Genomic DNA, 22,152 nt, shown 5'->3' on the forward strand with positions numbered 1-22,152 from the left:
GAGCATTTCTGGTGTGAAAGCCTGGCTTTGTTGACATCAACATCATTCAGTTCTGAGAGCTTCCAGTCTTTGGAATTGTTGTTTAAGAAACACATCATTGTTTTGTGATACTGTATAGTATATAGTATATAGTGTATAGTATATAGTATATACACTGTATAGTGTATAGTATATAGTACTTTTCTCTGCAAATAGGTTTTACATCACATGCTATTTATGTGGAACATTTCTGCCTGTGAAATATAAAAACAAGCAAATATCTTTAAAGGATGTCGTGAATAACATTCCAAAATGAAGAACAGCTAAAGGTGAAGCTCAGACAGGAGTGGTTATGCCTTCCTTGTCTCTACTGAATTAACTAGCTGACCTTTGCTAAAGTATTGTAATGTCCAAGTGATTGGAGTGCCAGAACTAAGATTTTATTTCTCCTTGTAGGGGATCTGACCTCTGGGTGGACATTTGGATCTGCTTTACATTGCAGCTCCAAGATCAGGTCCTTTTATAGGTACACACTTGCAGTATTTTTAAATATAGAGGTAGAAAATGTATGTTCTAGATCAATCAGAAATGAATTCATAAATGGTCTGTAATATATGGAGCTCGATATAACTCATCACACTCGTTCATTCTAGACTGGTGGTACTTTTGCCTGTCCACAGCTAATGCTGAAACCAGCTTCTTTTGCAGAATTCTCTCAGCTTCTCTACAGTTTGTGTTTTGCTTATTCCAAAGACAAAGGAGAAGGTTCTGCAAATTAAGTATGTTAGTTGTTACCTTGATTTTAATTTTTGTGGGATTTTTTTTTCCAATTGTGCTCAAAGTCAGCTTGAACTGCAAATGCTTTTCCATCCCTTTATCTGCATTTTACTAAACATACAGATGTATGCTATGCTCCTGAAACATGAGACTTTTACCCTGCAGTTTCAGTCCCTTCCAGGCAGGATGTCCTCCCTGTTCCAAACCCGTAGCATAAAGAATGGAGTAGCCACCAGTCAGGTCCTGCTCAGTGCTGGGCGCTCTGGCGTGGGGCCACTCAGTGTAGCTATCTTAGCTATTTGCCCTTCCAGGACATACTGGTATTTCATCAGTCTAGCATTAGTTAGTTCCAGGATGTTTGGGAGAGGAGGAGGAGTGGACCCTAAAAAACACATCCTTTTGTTAATTTTTCTTTATGAAGTTTTAAGTTGGGTATCAGGACTTAAAGCCAAATTACCCAGATTAAATATCTGTCCTCCTGTAAGGAGACAATGCCATTGCAACTGGTTCTCGGAAGGGACTCCGAAAGCCGTGGAAGGTTACTTTGTGGGACAGAGTTCAAACCCTGGGGGTTTTGACTGCCCTGCATGAGGACCACTGCTTTCCATGAGCGCCACAGTCAGCTTAGGGTTTCCAGGGCTCTGCGGTCCAAAGCTCTGACTTCAGGCTGTGGCAAGACAAGCCAAAACCTTCTGAAGGAAAAGGAGCATTACTTGGGTGGAGAAATACATGAGAAGCTATGGACAGATTTGGACTCAAATCTGACTCAGTTGTTTTTAATAATGATTATGGCCCTTGACAGTATTTATGTGAAGAAGTGTTTTCTTACACTGAGGTCACATGTGCATACTACACATGTGAGAGTAGCCTTAAAAGAGTTATTCAGATGTAAGATCAAACACTCAGAAGTTAGTAAAAGAGAAGAGAGAGCTTTGATCATTGGTCTTTGCTAAAACCTTGGCAAGTATCCATTGAACATGCTGAGAAGCTAATTTTCAATACTATGTTCCCCAAATGAAAAGAAGTCCTTCTCTTTAAGGGACTGATATGATTACAATCTTCAAGCTGTTACCACTAACATTAGGAGAAATGTATATTGTCTCCCACCCATCCATCATTTGGAAAACTTGAGGACTGTTTTGGGAACATGCTTGGGGAAGAGTCATAATGCAGCAGTTTACAGATTCAAAGGCATATTCTTTAAAGTGTTGTGTATTTATGGAACCCGTATTACAGAAAGTTTTTGCAACTCTCCAGCTTGTTCCCATCTTGTAAATACAGTGATGATTTAGGTAAATTTGGTTAGGAAATGGATCCTCTTTACTTCTTGTGTTTTCATTTTGGGGAAAAATAATCAAGCCGAATCCAGCCAAACAAAACCCTGATTTTTAAATTAAGAGGCTCCTTTCTTTAACAAACAAACTCTTAAAAAAATTGTGAATTGTTTTCCAGATTTTGATGGAATTTTTTCATTTGTCTGTAGGCAATTTTTTTTCAGCTATATTTGTTTAAGCATCTGCTTTTTTAATTCCAATTTTTCCATTTTAATGAGAAACAGATTGTGAAATATTTTGAATAAATGTTTACAACCAGTTCAGGTCTTAAGGATGTGGAAAGCAGGGAATTGCTAAGTAGTTTTATTGTCTACCTGAATGATTGTGAATCAGCAGTTCCTCTCTAAGATCCTTATTTTTATGCAGAAGACAGCTCAGAGGGTTCCATGGGCTGCGGAGTTCACCTTTGTGAACCCTGCTGCATGTTAGGGTTTTGCCCTGTAAAAGCTGGTGGATAGATTGCAAATAGAAAACGTAAATCTATATTATGCAGAGAAGATTTTAGCAACTGAAGTTAATTACAGTAGCCTTAACAAGAGCCTGTTGCACCATTCTGATGTTTTTTCCCCCACCTTTCTCTGCTGTACAAACTTGTAAGAGCCAGTGAGTGCTCATGGGGCGGAATACACCATGAGTGATTATGGTCTTTCTTCTCTGGAGACTGACAGCTGTTGATAAGAGGGCAGCATATAATCTCACTAGTATGGCAGAAAAATTGAAAAACAAATGCTAAATGTTCCCTGGGTCAGGTACACCCTTGGGAAGGAATGTCTGCGCATCAGAGATTTATGCCACTGGCTTTTCCTCAAGAGAAAAATATACTAGTGGCTCAAAATGGCAATTTGTTCTGCTTTTTTATTTAATACTTTCTCTTCTAGCTAGAAGCTGGCTAGAAAGCATTCTTCTCCTCTTGGGTAGTAATTATTAATGTGGTCTGTTGATTTCTTAAATAAAAAATAATATTTGCACTTAAAGCTTATGTCCACAGAAAATATTTTGCAAATAGTACTGTAGTCAAAAATACAAGTTCTTAGCTGCAGCTAGAAAATGTGCAGCGCAACACAGAGAGGGCTTTGGAAAGATGGCTTTAAGCCATTATATACACCATACATGGAGCATTTTAGCCATTTAAGTCCCTTTTGGCTGGGTGAATAAAATCGGTGAAGTGCTGTCTACATAGCATACATTACATCTTAAAGTCTCCTTTACATGGAATAGCTGAGTTTTGGTGCAATAAGGTGTTAAACAGACACGGACAGAAAGTGAAGTAGCTGTATGGTTATGAATGCAGACAGTATTTGAGTTGATGTAATATAGTTATTTACAGTGTGACAGAAAGAACAAGAGTGTTTCACTTTTTAAATAAAATATTGCCTTGAAATTTTGAGGAAAGTGCACAGGAATTTTGGAAAAGGAACACTGCTGAAGATGTGAATATTAGTTCTGTTGCAACACTAATGAACTCATGTCCAGCAACTAGAGCACTGTAAACAGTGAGTGAAATTTATACTTTCCTAATTGTTACCATGTGGCTCTGTTGAGGGTCCCAATGCCTTGCCTTAGAAGCACCAAGTCAAGCTTACTTCCCCCAGGGGCCAGACTAAATACAACGCTGCTCTGACAGAGAGCATGTAACTAAAAAACTAAGCTTTCTAGAAGGTGAAGAGATCTGTCTCTTAGTGGAGACTAAACCGAAGTATGGGAGAAGCTGAATAGAGGTATTTTTAGGCTAGTATCACTGGTGAGAGGAGTCAGCTAGGAGAAGTCACTATCTCTGCTGAGGCAACACTAGTGAGTCTCTTTGGAAAACTGGAGGAAATAATTTGATGTATTTTGAACTCTAATAAACAGACTTCCAGAAGAGAAAATTTCTGAAGCAAAGACCATCCACTACAGTTTTCTCAGCTGGAGAAAAGGGGAAACAAAGGCAGTGGCAGCACAGTTATTTTCTTCTAATCTGAGTAAAACAAAAATTTAAAATCTGGTCTAAGCAGCTCCCCTACCTGAATCACTGAATTCTATTTTGGACAATTATTATAAGATTGTTCAAATCACTTTTCAGTCACTGATGTCAGTTCTCTGTGTGAATTAGAGAATTTTTCCAGATCTACAAAATTATCCTGTAAATTTTAGCCTATCATTAACAAAAAACAAATGTTGGGCTGTATTTCACTGTTTTAAATCAGCGTGCTGAAACATGTTTATTCTGAAGCACATGGGTAATCCCATCCTACTAGTAAATGCCTTGGAAGTATCAGATATGCAGCTGGGTTCCTGGGACTTACTGAGATTCTGATGTGTCAGCTAAGCCACGGTGAATGACCATATATATATATATATATATATATATATATATATATATATGAGCTTTACCTGTCCTAAACACAAAGTAATATCCATTAGCTTAAGCATCACAGAAGAAAGTTGTTCCCCACATTTGGGATGGGCTATGAGAGCATGCCTTGTCATTTCAGCTTAGCTGAATTGCTGTCACTTATTAAGTTGCAGGAACTCAGCTGTATGCCTGGGCCTTAAGTACCTTTTTGTAACTTTAAGCATAAGCTTATACAGTTTGCTGAAGCAGGGCATAAATTGTTAAATTACTGCTAACATTTGTACACGTGCTTAGTGTCAAGCAATGTGAATAGTCACACTGGACTTGGATTTATACATTGAGAGGCTGAAGCGTAAGGGAGACACAATCTAGTGGGATGTCCACCTGTTTAAACATGAAGTGATTCCTAAATATTTGTGGAATCCGGTCTGTAGAATGCACAAATCTGAAGTTCACATATGTCCTATAGCTGTTTATGTCTCTGAAAATATTACATGTTCATTTTGTCACTTTTTTTTTTTTAACTAATACAGTGTTTGAAACTCATTTTCAGATGTTATTCTCTGTTGATCAGGAAAAGAAGTATCTATACAGTGCTGACATGAATATTGACCACAAGGTGAGCAGGACCCTCATTTTTGTCAGAAGCTTGCTGGTTGGCATGCCAGTGATAGATCAGATGTAAAGAAAATCACTTCTGCAAAACCAGTTTGCTAAGGGGCTTGTAAAATCCATTTTTAAAAAGTTACTGAGGCGAAAAAGTGAAGGACCAACCAACCAGATATTTTGATCAGTTCTTCAAGGTCAAAAACTGATTACTAATTCATCAGGTATCTTACTGGTAACGCTATTTGAAGAGCAAACAACTCTGTGCAGATGTTCTACCTAATAACTGTAATACCATAGAAAGATAGGTAGGGTAGGAACAAACAGAATTTTTTACTTACTTTTGGCAATGCTACAATCGTAAGAGCTGTGGTCTTCAAAGCACTGGCAGCCCAATTCTGTACATTGTCCATTGCCATTACAGAAAGCAGGACACCGGAGAATGGTGAGGATTTCTTCCTGGCTAGCAGATGGCTGGTTTCCTACATGAAACAGTTTACTTATGTTTCCTATCACTCTTCTTTCACATTCATTTTCTAAAAGCGCTATCAGTGCAGTCACCCAGGCCACATCATCCTTGAGTTGCAAATCTGAAAGACACATATCAATTGCCTCATCCATTTGCTTGCCAAGGACAGCTTTACACGCTAAGCCAATGGTAGAATTTGCAAGAAGCTGGTGGCAAATCTCCAGGGCTTTGGCGGAGGTTAGGCCATTAGGAGTAGGCCATGCCAGTGGAAGTTTTGTCCGAATTCCTTCAAAGTAGTCCTCTGGGAAAAAATACGCAAAGCTCTCTGAGTCTATTTGGCTTGGGCTTTGCAACGGATAAAACGATGAGTATTCGTAATAGTCTTCTTGCCTTTTTGCTCTCTGTAGTTCTTCTGCTGGTTTAGTAAAGTTAATGAAACTGTTGTATTCCTGGCTTTGCATGGAAATGTGTGTGAGTGGCTTTAATTGGTCCTCGGGGCTACGTCGCTTTTTGACTGATTTCAGCAGATAGCTCTGCTGAAAGGGCTTGGCCAACAGTTTCCTATTTCTTAAAGTAGATCCTATTTCTGGGTGAGAGACAAATTCTGATGTAACATCTAGATATGGGATTGCAGAAGTATAATCCACATTTTCATAATGGCAACCAAAGGACTGAGGGAAAGAATTCTGAAAGGTGTTCAGTGTGTTTACTGAGTGCAAAGACTTAGAGTTCACCTTCTGACATCTGCAGTACTTTTTCCTGTGCTTCCCTTCAGAAGGTGCTGGAGTCTTGTCGAATAAACTCTTCCCTGGAGGTATTCTGATTTAAAAAGAGAGATTAGAAAGAAGAAACTTTCAACAAATTGGTGTACATTATTAAGTAAACTTTCTTTCCTTGAGTCTGGGGAATGCATAAATTCCCAGTCTGGCAAAGTACTTAATAAGTTTAATCTCTGTTTTCTTTAGTCACTTTTGCATTGTCCTTCCTGAGTTGTCCTATACATTTTTTAGGACTGCACTGGGACTGTTTGGTAACAGATGCTTAAGTGCTTTGCTGGCCCTGTGCCTAACTGCGTGACTTCACTTCACAGAACTTTTTTAAGGTGCAGGTTACCCTTTGCATATTACACATGAAGTAAGGCCTTGGATCTGTCCCTGATGTGACTCAGATACAGCCCGGAGAATGGCAAAAGAGATATATTTGTTTCAAATACTTCATTATGAAAATCATCTTTGTCTATTTACCCTTGCTCTAATTACAAAGGGTTTCCTCTAAAGTTTGGAGCACTGTATTTTTTGCTTTTACCCATTTTATTCTTTTCAAAATTTTTATGCATACTTCATTTCATTCTGGCCTTCTAATGGAGCTTTCTTTGAGCTTTTCTTTCCACACAAAGAAGTTTTCTATTGATCACAGGGTTAGAGTGTCATATAAGGTAAGATTATTTTTTTCCTTTTTTAATTTAGTCCAGCTTTAATTATGGGCAAACTTCTAGCGAGTTTAGTTTGAATGAACAACCATAATTAAAGTTTCTCTGGAAATCTCATGAGCATAAGATTTCTGATTGATCTTATTTGTATGGCAGAAGAAGAATCCTGGACCTTTGAAGAAGAAGATACGCTTCTTGTCCCAGGAGTTGGAAGTACTTTATTTCTGGACAAATTTGAAATATCACCAAAAGTTTAGATTATTTTGGCATTATTTTTGTCTTACAGCCAGAATATAAAGGGTTCAGGAAAAAGAAAACATTTGCAAACATTTTGAAGCCAGATACTAGGTTCTGTTGTAGAAAGTTTAATTACCTTATCAATTTTTCCAGTATATTTTGAAAATATGTGATATTATTATTTTGATCATTGATAAATACTAACTTAAAAAAAACAACAACATTGCAGTGACAGAGGCAAAATGAACCAATTTCTCTTTCTGAAATACGAGCCCGGACATTTATGAAACCATTTTTCACAATGTGCAGGCACAACAGAATACAGTATGATATGATAGGAAGGCTTTCACGCTCACAGAAATGCCCAAGCTATTATGCACTTAGCAGTAGCCTTCCTACAGTCTAGGACAATAAAACATATTTTGTTGATTGAGGGAGTACTGAAATGACCTCTTGCCCTTTGCAGAACAAGACAGTGCAACTTTAAATTCCACGCGGCTGTCCTGCGCACACCGTGTCTCTAGTTCTGAATGCTCATGTTACCTGTGATTGCAGCTACCCGGAGTCACATCACCAACTAACTGTAAAGCTAAACAAATTAAGGCAGCAGAGGTAGGTCTTTTTTTAAGGGAGCATTACATAAACTAGAGACTCTGGTTAAATATTATGTATTTAATAATTAAGTAAAACTTACGTAAACTAGTGGTTATCAAACTGTGTTGAATACTAGTATAGTGAGTCCAAAAAGAATTTCTGTTGCTTTCCCAGTGGATAACTGCAAAATGTAAGAATAATTTCTCTTACTTATTTAAAATATGTCTTTTAGAATTCCTTGTCAGGATGCTTTTTTAAGGACTGAGAGGTTCTGATGTCATTTTATTGTTTAAAAGGTGCATTGGAAAGCTGATGTTTGAAAGAGATCTGTGCCATTCTGAGCCCTGCAGTTGCTTGGGAGAGGTGGGAGCCAGGGAAGAAACTGATCTGCCAGATGGCAAACACAGCCTAGCTTCAGGTGCTGGAGAGTCCTGAAGACTAATGTGCCTTAAATGTTATTTAAAATGAAATTAAAAACAGCAGCAGAAAATATCACCCTCCAGGTTTTATTTTCTGTTGTGCCATTTCTCCGTGGGTGGATTAGAGACTGATCCAGTCTCCTCTGGAAATGGCTGTAGTCTTTCCCTTGACTTCAGCCGGTTTTTGAATCAGGCATGGGTTCTGAAGACTCCTTAACAATCCTTGCTTGGGGATTCAGCAAAGCTAAATTTGTCACCCTTCTGCCCTTCTCACTTAACAGAAGATTCCTCTACCTTTCCTGAAGTATTCCCATCATATGTGCCAAGCGCTAGAAAATTCCTCTGTTTTATGAGTAAATTATCTTCGCACATATTCTGCCTTGGCTCTTGATCTTTTGGCAACCTTGCTTTGAACAGCTCCTCCCAGGAGTCTCAAGGTAGCCCCTCACTGTGCATGTCAGAAGTTGGTTGTCCTTGCACCGAATTAATTCGCCCCTTCCCTTCCCACAAGCAATATCTGACTGGTTCTCGTAAGTGCATTAAAATTTGTTTCAAATGGCTGCTGACTTCTAAATTGTACTATTTCTAACTACAAGTCAAAATTGACTAGATAGCGATCATTTAAACCCGTTGGACATTACTAGAAATGGTAGAAATGGTAGAAAAATTTATTTATTTTCTGAAATGTAATAGGTCTAAAATTTTTTTTGTTACTGAAGGATTGAGCTAAGTAAGCTGTTCCTGTATGCAGAATAAGTGTGATATTAAGGTATGTACTGACCCATCTGACCAAGGTTTGGGTTTGTTTCCCTGTGCCAAATTTTCATGCAGTTGTTCTTCCCGCACCAAACAGGGAGAATATCAGGACCCAAGTTGATCTTACAATAACTGCGCAAGTAAACATAACCAGTCATGATCAGCCTGTTTTTCATTATTTGCAAACGGTACTTCACAAGCAAACCTACACAGCCAAATAATCCCATTTTGCTTTTGGGATCACCTTGAAGGTGTCTTTAGAGTTCAGCATCAGGAATTAAAATGTGGGGTAGGGATAGGGATATGTTACAGAGTCAGATTCCTGGCTTTGGTTCCAGACCATCTGTTTCAGAAAGTGAGAGTTTTTAAAGCCTGCTGTCATTAGTAGAGTAGATATTAAGCTTTAGCATGGTACATATATTACCACACTTTGTCAAAATGTAACATTTAATCTATATCCGCATATTGTAATTAGTGTTCAGGAATAAAAGAACAAGGGAAATACCAAACCCTTAATTAATCCCTATTGTCAGTTATCTACATTTTCCAGTGTGGGTGAGAACTGCATTTTTTTAACAGCTGAGTGGGATCTTAACACGGCTGTTAACATGACATCACTTGTGAATATAAAACTTGTCTCTCAGTAACTGCTTATGAGTATTGTGCTGACTGAAAAATCAGCTGTCGTGCTGTTTGGGATGGTGATGGGCCTCCAGGCTTCCCTCGGTAGATTAAGCAGATCTCTCTGTCAGGTCATTAAAGGGCTCTGTAACGAAATAAATGTATCAACACCCCTTAAAAAAATGTTACAGTACATCTTCCAGGTCTAGAATCCTCCAGCTTTGTACCTCCACTCTTCTACGAAGTCTTCCTCAGGCACGTTGCTGTGCTGCGGGAGCAAAGGCCGCCCGCCGGCGCGGTGGAAGTCATTATGGCCGTCCCCGTCGAAGATGCCGCACAGACCTCGGGTGCTGTTAAAGTCGCTGCTCGGCGTCCTCACTGTCAGACTCATTCCCCACTCGCTTACATCAGCGCGAACAAATGCTCCTGAAGGGAACATGATCTGAGGAGGCAGGAAAATCCAGTGAATTGAAACCATTACCAAGCTTTTAATGTAATAAAAAATGTCCATTTCTATAAACAAAAGTATCAAAAGTAGGGTGCTGGCTATACCGGTGGTAATTTAAGATCACTTAGATACACTATAAATATTTATTCATGCTATTATTTAGCTTGCTTTCAGATTTGCTGGTGCTAATATCTGATAGCATTATATAAATATAAATCCATGCAAGTGCTTCCTTTTTAAATTAATAATTACATTCACTGAAGTTTTCCCACTGGTAAGTTAGCAGCTAATTTTTGAAGCAACTTCCATGACAGTAAGACCACCCTTGTGTCTTTGCCGAGGAAATTGTTTCTTTTAGATAAACTGCCAAGTCTGAAAAACAGCTTTCTTCCCTCTGAAAAATCGTTTCATTTTCCGAGGCCGGATTACCCAGAAAATGATTGTGTTTTAAAGTGGATAAAGCAATTTTCTCATTAAAGAACTTGTGGTAGGCTTATGCTGACCTTTAAAAGAAAAAAAAAATCTTGAGGGTAAGACAAAGAAGTAGAGCTGTGTGGATAATGGATTTTTCAGATTGGTGGCCCAACCAAAAAAAAGGAATAAATCTCTTCAACTGAAATGTATTGTTTGTTTCCTCTATTTTTCCAGGTAAAATGATTTTGAAACTGATCTGTACCAGGCGTGGGGGCGAGAGAGCTCTGTCCTGATAACTAAGCCTAGTATTTTGTTTGATCCAAAATTCGATGTTTCTAGTTATTTAAAAACATACATTAAATAATTGGAAACACTTTATTTAAGTAATTCCAAAATAGTCATCCCTGCCCAAACTATTGAGAATAACTTACTCAACTAGTGTCCATTGCTTTTTTTTCTTTCTCTTCTTTTGGTGCCTTTTAATTATAAGGTTCTTCCCACCAAATCTATTCACATCTATGAGGATGTGACTAACATACATTTTTATTTCCTTGCTGGAATCCAGAGTTTAGATTTTGGCTGCAGTAAATAACAATCTTGGGCATTTTAGCTTCCTGATACTTTTTGTGGTGCTACCTGTATGTGATCTCCTGGTCCGATTGAGCTAAGCAACAGTTCCACTGATTTCAGTGGGAGTTGGAGATACCGTGTTTTGAACTCAGGCTCACTTTGGTTTGATTTAGGCATTTAAAGTATCTTTTCCTCAGAATATTGACCTTGGCCAATAACAGAAGTCACCACACAGTTGGCTTATGCTTTGTGCCATATGTCTTTCTTTCTTTAAGACCCAGAATTTTCTCATGTAAGTCAGCAGTAGGAGTCTTCTGGACTACAGCGGCACAGGATGAGAGCTTGTGAAACAGCAAAGTTTGGAATAGCCTGAGGTGCTGCAAACCATGGAAGAGATGAGCAAGCAGATGGCATGACTATGCCTGCGCCATGTCAAAGTCTTCCTGAATGGCTCACGTAAAACCAGTCCTCTGAATACGTCAAAAGGCCTTGGCCGTACGTCCACCTTAGCTGTATGTCTGGCTTTCCAAGGTAAGTTTAAAACAATGCTTTCCAAGCAGAAAGCTAGAATGGCTTGATTAGTTAATTTTTTCTAAGTTGTTTAAAAGATGGAACAGGAGAAGTGCTGTTGACACAGAGCTGGGTGGGTTTCCTCTTTGAGATAAACATATGCCTTCTAATTACATTCTTTAACTACAAGGAGGAACATTTGCTGCAATGCTGTGTGCAAAATCCTTGCAGTCAGGACTGCATGAGCTGTTTCAGTCTTCTGTGCTGTTTGGATTAGTATTTGCAGGTGTGGATCTATTTCAGGAATTTAGAGGGCTGTAATGCTTTGTTTTCCTGTTGCCCCTGTTAGGACGTGCAATCCGCTGCTGAGGACCTAACAACTGTCCAGCTTTTCTGTAACCCACCTGGGTTTAACCACTGCTGATGGGGACTTTGAAGAAGCTTTACTGAGAGCTCAGCTTATAAAGTGACTGGCTGCTGGGAGCTGTCACCTTGCACAGAACGGAAAGTAACTTAACGCCACTCAGAGCGGCCACCTTGATTGCTACAGGAGCTGCAGGGACCCGGCTCCTGCACGGTGCCGCTGGAGACACAGAGCCAGGCTGAGGTGTGGGGCAGAAGGGCTGGGAGGTTGGGGGAGCGGGAGGGTGACACAAATCGGGGTGCACTGTTCCCAGCGGTGTGATGAGGGACCATACACATTGCTATGCCATTCCTACAGGTTCCCACTTGGATGAGAGCAGGATTCATAGTCATGTCCCAGAGGTGTCCTAATGTGTTTTATACACAAAGGAAATCAGTGAGACTTACATGAGGTGTAAATGAGGATGGGGAGGTTCCTTGCTAAGATTATTCTGGTAATAAAACTGTAATTATGTTGCATTTAGTTGCAAAATGAAATGGCATCTTGCTTCCTGCTTTTTCTCTATTCTATAATTAACAGACTTTCAATTACTAGCTTATCAAGATCTATTCCAAGGGAGATCATGAAGAGAGCCAAAACACAGGAACTCCCTCATATCCTTTTGGCTCTACTGTGGACCTACTTTCACTCTAAATGTTTCCTGGCAATAAATCTTGATGATACAACTTTAGGATAAAATTACCTTCTTGGCTGTAATTTGCGGCTCTTCTGCTCACCAAAGCCCCCTAGTGCAAACTGCTCTTATTCTTCCAGTGATTTCAGCCAGTAGACTGGATTAAAATTGCACTGTCTGGATAAATGATATGCATCATTTTGTGTATACATTGGGTAAATGATATGCACATACTTTGCATACATACAAAGTGTATTATGGCCTTATCTATTTTAGGCAAGTGCTTCAAATTATACCAAATGTTCCACATTTGCAGCCCATTTTCATGGCTTTTGGGGGCTCTTTGGATCTGGCTATTATTGCCTTACTGTTACATTCTACTGTTCCATTATTCTACTATATTTACCTGTGATCGTGCCTTGAATATTTATATCAGAAGCGCTGCAAAAAAACTTGATTTAAGTGAAGTGGTTGGGTAGTGCCTAGCGTAAATTAACCGTGAGAAGATTGCCGTACTGCAAATAGTAGGTAACAATATTGGCACTGATATGTTTCCAAGAAATTTCTAGAGATATTTGTAGATATGTCTCCAAGAAATATCCAGAGATATTTGTTTTGTTTTGTTTTACTGTTTGCTAAACTAACACTTTAACCAGCTCCTTCCCTTGGTCTTATTTTCCGGTACCTTTTGCTGCAGGCACTCTTACAGCTTCAGATATTTTTGTAGCAACTTCTGTAATCATTCAGAGATATTAAACTCACATTCTTAAGAACAACAACAAAAGTACTCAAATATCCACGTACTGTTATTTTTCTCCCTCCATAGGACTTTAGGATTTTGACTTGTGGCGATGCGTCAGCGCTTTTGATGGCAAGCTGTGGTTTGGTTTCCCGGAAATGGCCGTTGCACATATCCAGCACCACAGTGTCCTTCCCCTCTCGCGCAGCTACGCCGCAGTTGCAGGCTGCGGCCGCGCGCTGGTCTCCGCAGTCCCACTGCCGAACGTGCACTTCAAACAGCCGCGACAGGCTCTGGCACAAAAGGAAGGTGCCGATTTTGTAATTATCGTAACGCCTAAACAACAACAAACAAAAACAGGATTTAGAGACCCGGAGCTCCCCCCTGTAATGGCTGTTTGTTTGTACTCGTACAGCAGCTCTCTTTAATTAGGCCAGTGTGGTGGCTGGCCTTGAAGGGGAGAGAAAAATCAACACACGGGGAAGCATTCAGCACCATAAGCAAGCTAATACTGCCAGAGTTATTAGCTGGAAGTGCATAAGAATTCATGTGAGAAGCTGGTAGCTGTCTAAGAGCTGCTGCTATGGCAACGGGCATGGATAAAAAGCATAAACGTTTGATAAAAGCAAATGGGAAAAACTCCCTGCCTCCAGGCCTTAATAAATATGTTTTGGTTCTAACAGGATGCTTTACAGCACGATATTCTTCAAAGCAAAATCAGCGCTCAAATAACATCTTCTGTGACTAATCACTAACTTTTACAAGACTGACTGTGGCGAGGTGAATATTTCATATGAAAAATTGGAATTCTACTGAAAACCTGTTAAAATGACTTTTTTTTTCCTCCTCACAGAACAACTTTACTATGAGCAGAAGTTTCACTATAAATGGATCGGCAATCAGCACATTGCAGCGTGTTCAACAGTTTGGAGCTTTCATTCTTCTCCGTACAAAAAGTCCTTGCTGCATCTGAGTTCGTGAGGAGAGTAGTTCCACAGATGTTTCCCTCTGCGCTAGCTAGGCAAAATTCCCCCGTCCTGCAGCAAGATGCAGCAGGGAGTCCGGCATAAAGGCCTACGGGAGGATCCTCCGGTATTGCTCTCTGTTTTCTCACTCAGCAATCTTGTCTTACTGTTCTTCTGTATTTTATTCCAACACGATGTATATAACTAAAGAAAACAGTAGCTATATACTATATAGACGTTGCAGGAGATCGCTCCACATGAGCCAACAGCTGCCATCTTTAAAAGCAGTGGATTCTTCTGCTTTCTTTTGAGGCATAACATTTAGTTTTAAATAAGATTTTTAGGAAATTAAATAACATGGAAAATAAGCTACAAGCTTATAATAATAAGCCTTATCATTTTCTGCAATAAAAAAGAAAATGCGAAAAGCAATGTGCAAAACATAAAATCAACCACTAAACTAAATAACAGGATTTTTTAAAGCAATGTCATACAGACATCATTATTTTTTTCAGTCAATATTTTCTAGTCAGAGGAACAAATCATTTGTTGTTTTATCTTTGGTTCAACACCCAAGATTTTTTAGTGTGCATATATCAGGATTTTACTACTCTTCACAATAAAAGCCATAGAAAAGTATGTAACTTAAAATACAGTAAGAATGTAAACTCTAACTGCTTTTCTCTGCAAGAAAACACATTGGACTTTATACTTCATCTTGAAAAACTTAGTGCAGTTGGTCATAAAAAGATTTTGAATCATTCTGTCTCATCTTATTTTCTAATCAGGTACATAAACCCTAAGTACACTGCTCAGATGCTGTTGCAAATACTGATTAGAACTAAGGAAAACATTAAAAATATCTAATCTCTTTTAACATCAAATGCTAGCTCCATTTGGACCTCTTCATAGGAGAAAATGAGGAGCCAGGAAAGTTAACGAGAATCACCTTCCAGGTTCCTTCAGTAGTCCTCTCAACAAGAGGAATTTCGAAGTAATGGTTTTTAGAAAGCTTGATGGAAAAATGTGCAGCAAAATGGCTATATCTAGACTAATCAGGTGTATCTAGTAAATAAGATAGTATTAGCTTATGCATATAAATATCATTCCAGTAATGGGAGCTATTCACTGCTTAATAAGCGTAGACAATGGATCTAATCCAGCTCTCTTGGAAGTCACTGAGAGTCCTTCAGTTAAGTCATGACATGGATTCCATAGCACAAAACAAATTTGCTATGTGTCGAAATTGAAGCTTTCAGCTGGCTTTGAATTACTTCAGTGGATAATTGAATGTAATCAGGTAAACTTTTGTGATGTTTATACAACTTTAATTGTGATAATCATTCATTGGACAACATTTAAGAAATCAAATTGCAGCCTTGCAGAGCTGAAAGCTTGAAGTAGAGTTATTGGAGCTCTTGTACAAGGGGACTCAGCATATTCTTTGTGAACCAGGCACTATTGCTTGTGTCTAAATTGCACTCCATTGTGCACCTTGCAGTTCTGCTTCCCTAATAATCTATAGCAATGGATGCACCGACATAAAGTGGTCCCCTCCCTCCCCATGTATGTGTTTGGGTTGTTTTTCCAAGGAGTGCATCAAGTTCCTGTTCCTTGTGCTCTTTATCCAAGAATTGTACAATGCTCCTAAGATAATGAGATGTTATCATAGGAATCTTTTCTCTTGGCTCATGATAAGAGAAGGGTATAAGGGAAAATAAATATATATGATATATGTAAACATAGTAGCAGTGTTAGATTAACTAATGCAATACACTCATCTCTGAACTGTTCACCAGGCTGCACTGAGATCTCCTTCACCTTTTTATCGATTCAATTATTGTTGCGACTGCTCCTAAACTTCTTCCATCACAGTTTTGCCGCCAAATCATTAGATTTGTTGATGTGTCCCTCTGGGCTTCAGCTTCCCTCGTTAGTGAGAACTATTTTATGCTATTTGTTACCCTAGGAAGTGTTGGATTATGCTGCAGAATGTCCTCAGGTTTCCGAGTGTTTATCACTAAAGAGCAGCTGTGTTCTCAGAGTGAAGCTGTTGGGTTATGTTCAGAAGTCCCTGGAAGCTTAAGGACATATAAGCTTCTACTGACTGTCAAAAATATAGGAAGTCTAGCATAGCACCTCTGGGAGGGCTGCCTTCTCATGTCCAGGACTTAGTTGTACACCACTGTGATGAATTCTATTAAAACCAAGCACAAGAACAAATTTTTACAAGCTGAGTTATTGTGTAGTCATACAGGGAGTGGTGGCAGTGTGCCTGTGATAATACTGATGGATTTGTGTAAACGTTTGAGAAATCTCACAATTCTTTTTTTTTTTTTTAGGTAAAATGCAAAACAGCATTAATCATATATAACTCACCAATCAAGAAATATTTCCCTTTTTACATTTTGCCATAAAAGGATTTTCTCCTTATTGAAAGCTAATATTTCATATTTAAGAATCTACAATTTATGATATGAAAGGCTTTTATATTTATAACATGCCATAACTAATAATGAAGGCCATACTTTTGCTTTACAAGGCTTTCACATTCATTTAATTTAGAAGGTACTTTGCTATAAAAGGAAGTGCTATTTTTGGATTTTAGCTAGTATAATTAATACTATGCACCAATATACACAAATTGAGTGTGCTTGCGTTTTAAAATATGACACATTCTTCTTTGATTTTCAGTCTATTTGGTCAAAAGAATAAAATGATAAAATAAATATTTCTGTAAAAATACGTTAGCCAAAGGCATACAGAAGGGAAGCATTATCATTAGAACCATGAGTTAGGTATTTTAGTTATATTATGAATAACTAACTACCCGAGAAGTAATGCGAGCTCAGTAAATCAGATTAAAAACTGTTGACAAGTATTTGCAGAAGTTACAAAATGAAGTATTATTGTGAAATCTCACAAAATAACTTACACATTAGAAATGACCATTTCAGTAGGAAAATTTTCCTACCAAAAAGTCCAAGTCTTCCAGACAGCGTTTTGATTTTCATGCCATTTTCACTTTTCCAGCTTACAAATTTGCTAAAAAAATTAGAATCAATGTTTTTAAATTAAACTATGTTTTAATGAGCCTTGTTTTTCTGTTAAATTTTGGAAACCCCAAACTTGCAGTTTTCTGTTTTTGTGTCTGCTTTCATCCTTGCTTTTCTCCATTGTGTATTTTTCCTTCTCTTCTCCACTGCTAATGGGAAAGTCAGAAGAAGTAAGAAAATCTGGGAAAGTCAGGAGTATGTTTATGTGCATGCACATTTGTGTAGAAAACATTCCTACTGTTGCACTCCTACCTACACTCCTGCGGTTTTGCTATTGGAAATGCTGCCCATGTTCAGGCTTGCTCTTGCTTTTACCATTACAGTTCTTAGGTGAGCCCTCCGCAGGACTGCGTGGAGAGTAGGAAGAAAGGGTGGTGAACACCCAGCTGCCCACGACCTCTTCACATCAAGCTCTTCCTACACGAGCTTCATCTTAGATTCCGCTGCCTCCCTGGAAGCTGACTTACAGGTCACTAGATGCAGTGGGGGATCAGATATATTTCCTTGGGTTATGCTGTTTGGTGGATGCTCTGCTGTTGATCTCTGAGGCAGTTTTGATAGTTTCCTTATTAAGCTTTGTTTGCTACCATTTTTGTAGCTGTATAGAGATTGCTGTAGGTTGCTGTTTCCTTCAGTTCTCTTCACTAATTTTGGATGTTTCTTTTCTTCCTTGTGTAATGTTCTTACCTGAGCCTGTGTCTACTGACCACTTCGAGTCAGCGTAACTCCTGATACTCAAGAGCTGATGTTCCACTTGTCCTTTCAGCCTATTGCTTCATGATCCCTAGGAAAAGTTTCTCTTAGTTTATTCTCTTTCCTTGCTCCACCGCTTACAATCTGCAGAGACCCCTAGGTCTCTTTCTGATGCCTTTTTATTATTGAAGGACATTTATGTGGCTTCCTACTTGAGCCCACAAGCTTTTTTGTGCAATTGTTCCGTATTCTCAATACCTAATGCACATCTCATTTCAAACACAATTTTCTACCACATACCCTTTTGCCACCAAAAAGAAATGCTTCTGTTCCATAGCTCTGTCTCAGCATTTGTCTGTAGGTTGTAAGTTTGTATCAAGACAGAAGCAGGAATTGCATTCACTGCTCCTTAAATACAGAACTTTAAATTCATTTGTCAATATGTTATCATTTTTTAGATTAATGCATGCAATAAGCAGACAGAGAGGTTGCCTAACTGACGTCTAATAGGGCAGCATAATCATTACAATAATTGAAAGAGAAATTATTTACAGTAATAAATGGGAAACTAAGTAGGAGTAATGGGACTGTGAAATGATGGGTAAGAAACTTGGCTGAATATCAAGAAGTGATATGTCTTAGTGAAATAACCTGATTATTGAGATGGCAGAAGCCCCATCGCTTGGCTCATTTAAAGCTAGACTGGACAAAACAGAAATGAATGTCCACAGGGAAGAAACCTGTTGTTACTGAGGGCCTAAGGTATTCCTGGGATTTTTCCATTTCAAGATTTTGTGATTCGGAGGTAGAATGCCACAGATGGATGGTCTTTTCCAATCTCCCTGTACTCAAATGGAATTGTAAACTTGCCTAGAAGCATTTCTACGTATTATCAGTAAAGGGTTCCAAAATGAGTTATTCAAATAAAATTGCTATAACATTTTAAGCCCTTTTTTCCCATGGAAGCTATGTTATAATGTATTACATGGCTGAGAGGGTACCCCCATTCTAAGAGGCAATTTTCAGTAATTCATGACTTTCTCAACACAACAATCTGGTAGGTCACTGTCCATTTTTAGCCCCAAATCAGAAGAGAATATTTTAGAATGTAAATTTATAGAGAGTTTTTAAATAATATTCTAATCTAATTTAATATCCCGGAGTTGAAGTAATTGCAGTACAAGTGGCATGTGGATGTCTGTGCACCACTTGGAGCTCTTCCCTTGCAGTTCTCGCTGAGTGACTGTACTGCCAAGCTCTTACCTGTGATAGTCTCTTTTTATGAGGTTTAAAAGACCCTTGGAAGTAAAGTGTTTTCTGCAACCAGGGAAAAGTGCTTGTCTGCTCACTGCACTAACTCCTGGGAGCCCTGAGTCCTTTCCTCAGCTTTTTCAGATCGAGCAACCAAACTTGCATGAATCAAGTACCTGACCACATTATAGATGGAATGTGGCAAAGGTAGAGGGAAACGGGAAAGCCCTAGATAGGCAGGGGCGAATCTCCTAGCTGAGACTACCCAGTTCAGGTGATGCCTTTGCTTGAGGCGGGAGTGTAACCTTTAACGGAGCCACTCCCTTCCCTACTCTCCTTCCATGCAGAGATTTCCCTAGCTTTGACATCATTTCAGAGTTTGTGTTCCGACAAATGCGTCCTGCTAGCTCCAGAGCATGCTGGGTTGAAATTGGGACATTAGGATGTCGCAATTAGAATATCATGCCTGCTGAGTCCCTCTGGATGCTATGTTCATAAAGTCATTATCTGTACCGTTGCGAGGTTAACAGTGGAATGGCAAATCTGGAATGTGATCTGAAATATTAGTAACTGTGGTTCAGACGTGCCAGATGTACACTTTAAAAACTTCTGATTATGCAAAGCATCTAGGGTAAATACATTCATGAATGATTAGGCAAGTTGATTGAAAAAAAAGTCTGTACAGTATAGGCTGTAAAACACAAAGATACCATCTTTGGCTCACTAAGTCTTTCAGCAACATATCACTGGATAATATCAGAGGATATTTGTCAGTCACCATTTCTGAAGTTCTATCTGAGCCAGTACAGCCGTTTCTGTGTTTCTTTGGTTATGATCATGACTGTCAGCTCCATGCAGAGATGCAGAGGTAGTTGTTCATATACAAATGCAACAGCATTCTTGGGCAAAGTGACTTTGTATCACGAGTTACTACGCTGCTGTGGGGACACAGTGGTTAGCTTGCGTCGAACTGGGATGTCTCTAACACAGCACTAGATCACATGCTGTAGACACCCTCTCAGAAGCATCAATGACAGTTTTGTTTGAAGAACATATTAGAATCTGACCTTTGTTTTGTAAAAATTACTCGGTGTCAGAACCATTTCAGCTTCAGGATTAATACATTCCTAGTCCTTTTGTTAACAGGAATATAACCAGCTGCAAGGAGACCATGTATGATATTGAGGCACTGCATTAATCAATATAAGCAAACCAGCACAACGCTCTTTTGCTATCTAATGTACAACCAAATACATGCTACATCCAGGAACCAAAGACTACAGTAATTGAGCCAAATTATTTCAAAGTAGAATACTCACCATCCATCAAATGTGATAATGTGTGGATCAGTGAAAGAGTAGCAGTTCCCTGTTGGGAGGTCTTGAACTGTGACCTAGTTAAAATGAAATGTGTAATGAATACAGTCTACGCAGCGGGTTTTCTTCATTACTGTTCCTCACAAAACATTAGGGGCAGGATTCGTGTGTCAAGTATAAACTGAAATCTGACTTCTAAAGCATGAAAGTGGATTGGTACAAAATAGGCTTTGCTTTCAAATGTTTAATCACATGCAATACGAGGAGTTTGGAGTGCACCTATTCCACCTGATGTAATGCATGGCCTCTCTTTATTTGGTAAAAAGAAAAGTTTTTCTATTAAACCTTTTTGGTTAAGAAGTAGATCATTCCCTGAAATTATCAAGAGGGTAGAGTGCTCATTAAGTTGCACTAATTTCAAGGTCTGAAGTATGGTATAAGAAGGTATGCTGTAATTAAGTAGCATTACCATTTCTTAGTAATCATGGACTGCCCACTAGTTTGACCTTAAATTTCCTGATACAGCATTTGAATGACTAATTAATATATTTGATGTGCAGATTATTGATCAGGTACCAATGATGAGGCCCCCACTCAGGCTGCTGGAGCTGTCTGCTGTCAGCATGCGATTGAAAGGAAGGGAGCTACTAAGATCAGCAGAGATCTTTGACTGCTTCAGCTCTCAGCTACCTTGGTGTAAACTGGATTACAGACAAGGTCTAAGAGCTCTGGCCGCCTGCGGGGAGCAGAAATGCTGCCACAGAAAGCTAGAGGTAGGACAGCTCACACTGAAGTTGCAATCCTGCTTTCTCCAGCACAGTTAGGTCTCCATCACCACATCCTCTCAAGATGGTGCTTTTGCATGATTGCTTATTGCTATACAATTCTCAGAAATGCATAGGACCTGTAGTGTTTTGCAATATGAGGAGCTCCCCAGTCACACTGTTGGGAATGATGAAGTATTATGTTTTTCCCATATCCAGCCCGCCAGGGATATTTTGGTCAGGGCTGCTTGCTTGCTCTTTGTCCAGGAGAAATCCAGAGGTGCAATTCAGTTAGTTCTGCCGTGATCTTCCAGGGAAGAAGAATGGCCACTATATCCTTGTGCAGTCTTTGAGTGACAAAGCAGAATTTAGTTTTTTAGGAGTGGTGAAATTAAATAAATGAGTAAGAGGGAAAAGGTAGATCTACACTCACTGATATAATTCCTCACCTGAGAGAATACATCATCTTTCAAAATGCCCTTTAACCATCCCACAGTGACATTGCTTATACACCCACAGGTATCTGGTATCCCCAACTAGCAGAGTGATTGTCTTGAGGAATGAAAAACAGAACATCCCTTTGAACGGCATTTTGATACGAGGTCAGTTGCATCATTTGTATCTACTAAGTGATGTAAAGAAGTATCACAGAATTTTCCCATTTTTTCCACTGCCACAACCTTTCTAAGTAAAACATATGAACAAACACATACAAATGCCCCTTTCTGCCTTGCTCTTATCTTACATGATACCAGCAGAAGATGCAACTGTAATGGAGTCTTAGGTTGCTGGAGAAATCCATTTTTTTGGGCATCTGAATATGTCAGAATGTT

At 39.0% G+C, this 22,152-nt stretch overlaps 1 protein-coding gene across 1 annotated transcript in view; it reads right to left on the reverse strand.

The window, feature by feature from the left end:
- LOC106498452 (von Willebrand factor D and EGF domain-containing protein-like) overlaps positions 1-22,152 on the reverse strand; it is a 189,550-nt gene that overhangs the window by 100,195 nt on the left and 67,203 nt on the right. Inside the window, exons 8-11 of the mRNA XM_013959682.2 lie at positions 20,559-20,632; positions 13,340-13,610; positions 9,784-9,998; positions 5,373-6,319 (exon numbers count right to left, since the gene is read on the reverse strand). Coding sequence (XP_013815136.2) covers positions 5,373-6,319; positions 9,784-9,998; positions 13,340-13,610; positions 20,559-20,632 — 1,507 coding nt within the window. The remainder of the gene's footprint in view (positions 1-5,372; positions 6,320-9,783; positions 9,999-13,339; positions 13,611-20,558; positions 20,633-22,152) is intronic.

The sequence above is a fragment of the Apteryx mantelli genome, chromosome 6 (assembly GCF_036417845.1).
Source record: "Apteryx mantelli isolate bAptMan1 chromosome 6, bAptMan1.hap1, whole genome shotgun sequence".
Taxonomy (NCBI): domain Eukaryota; kingdom Metazoa; phylum Chordata; class Aves; order Apterygiformes; family Apterygidae; genus Apteryx; species Apteryx mantelli.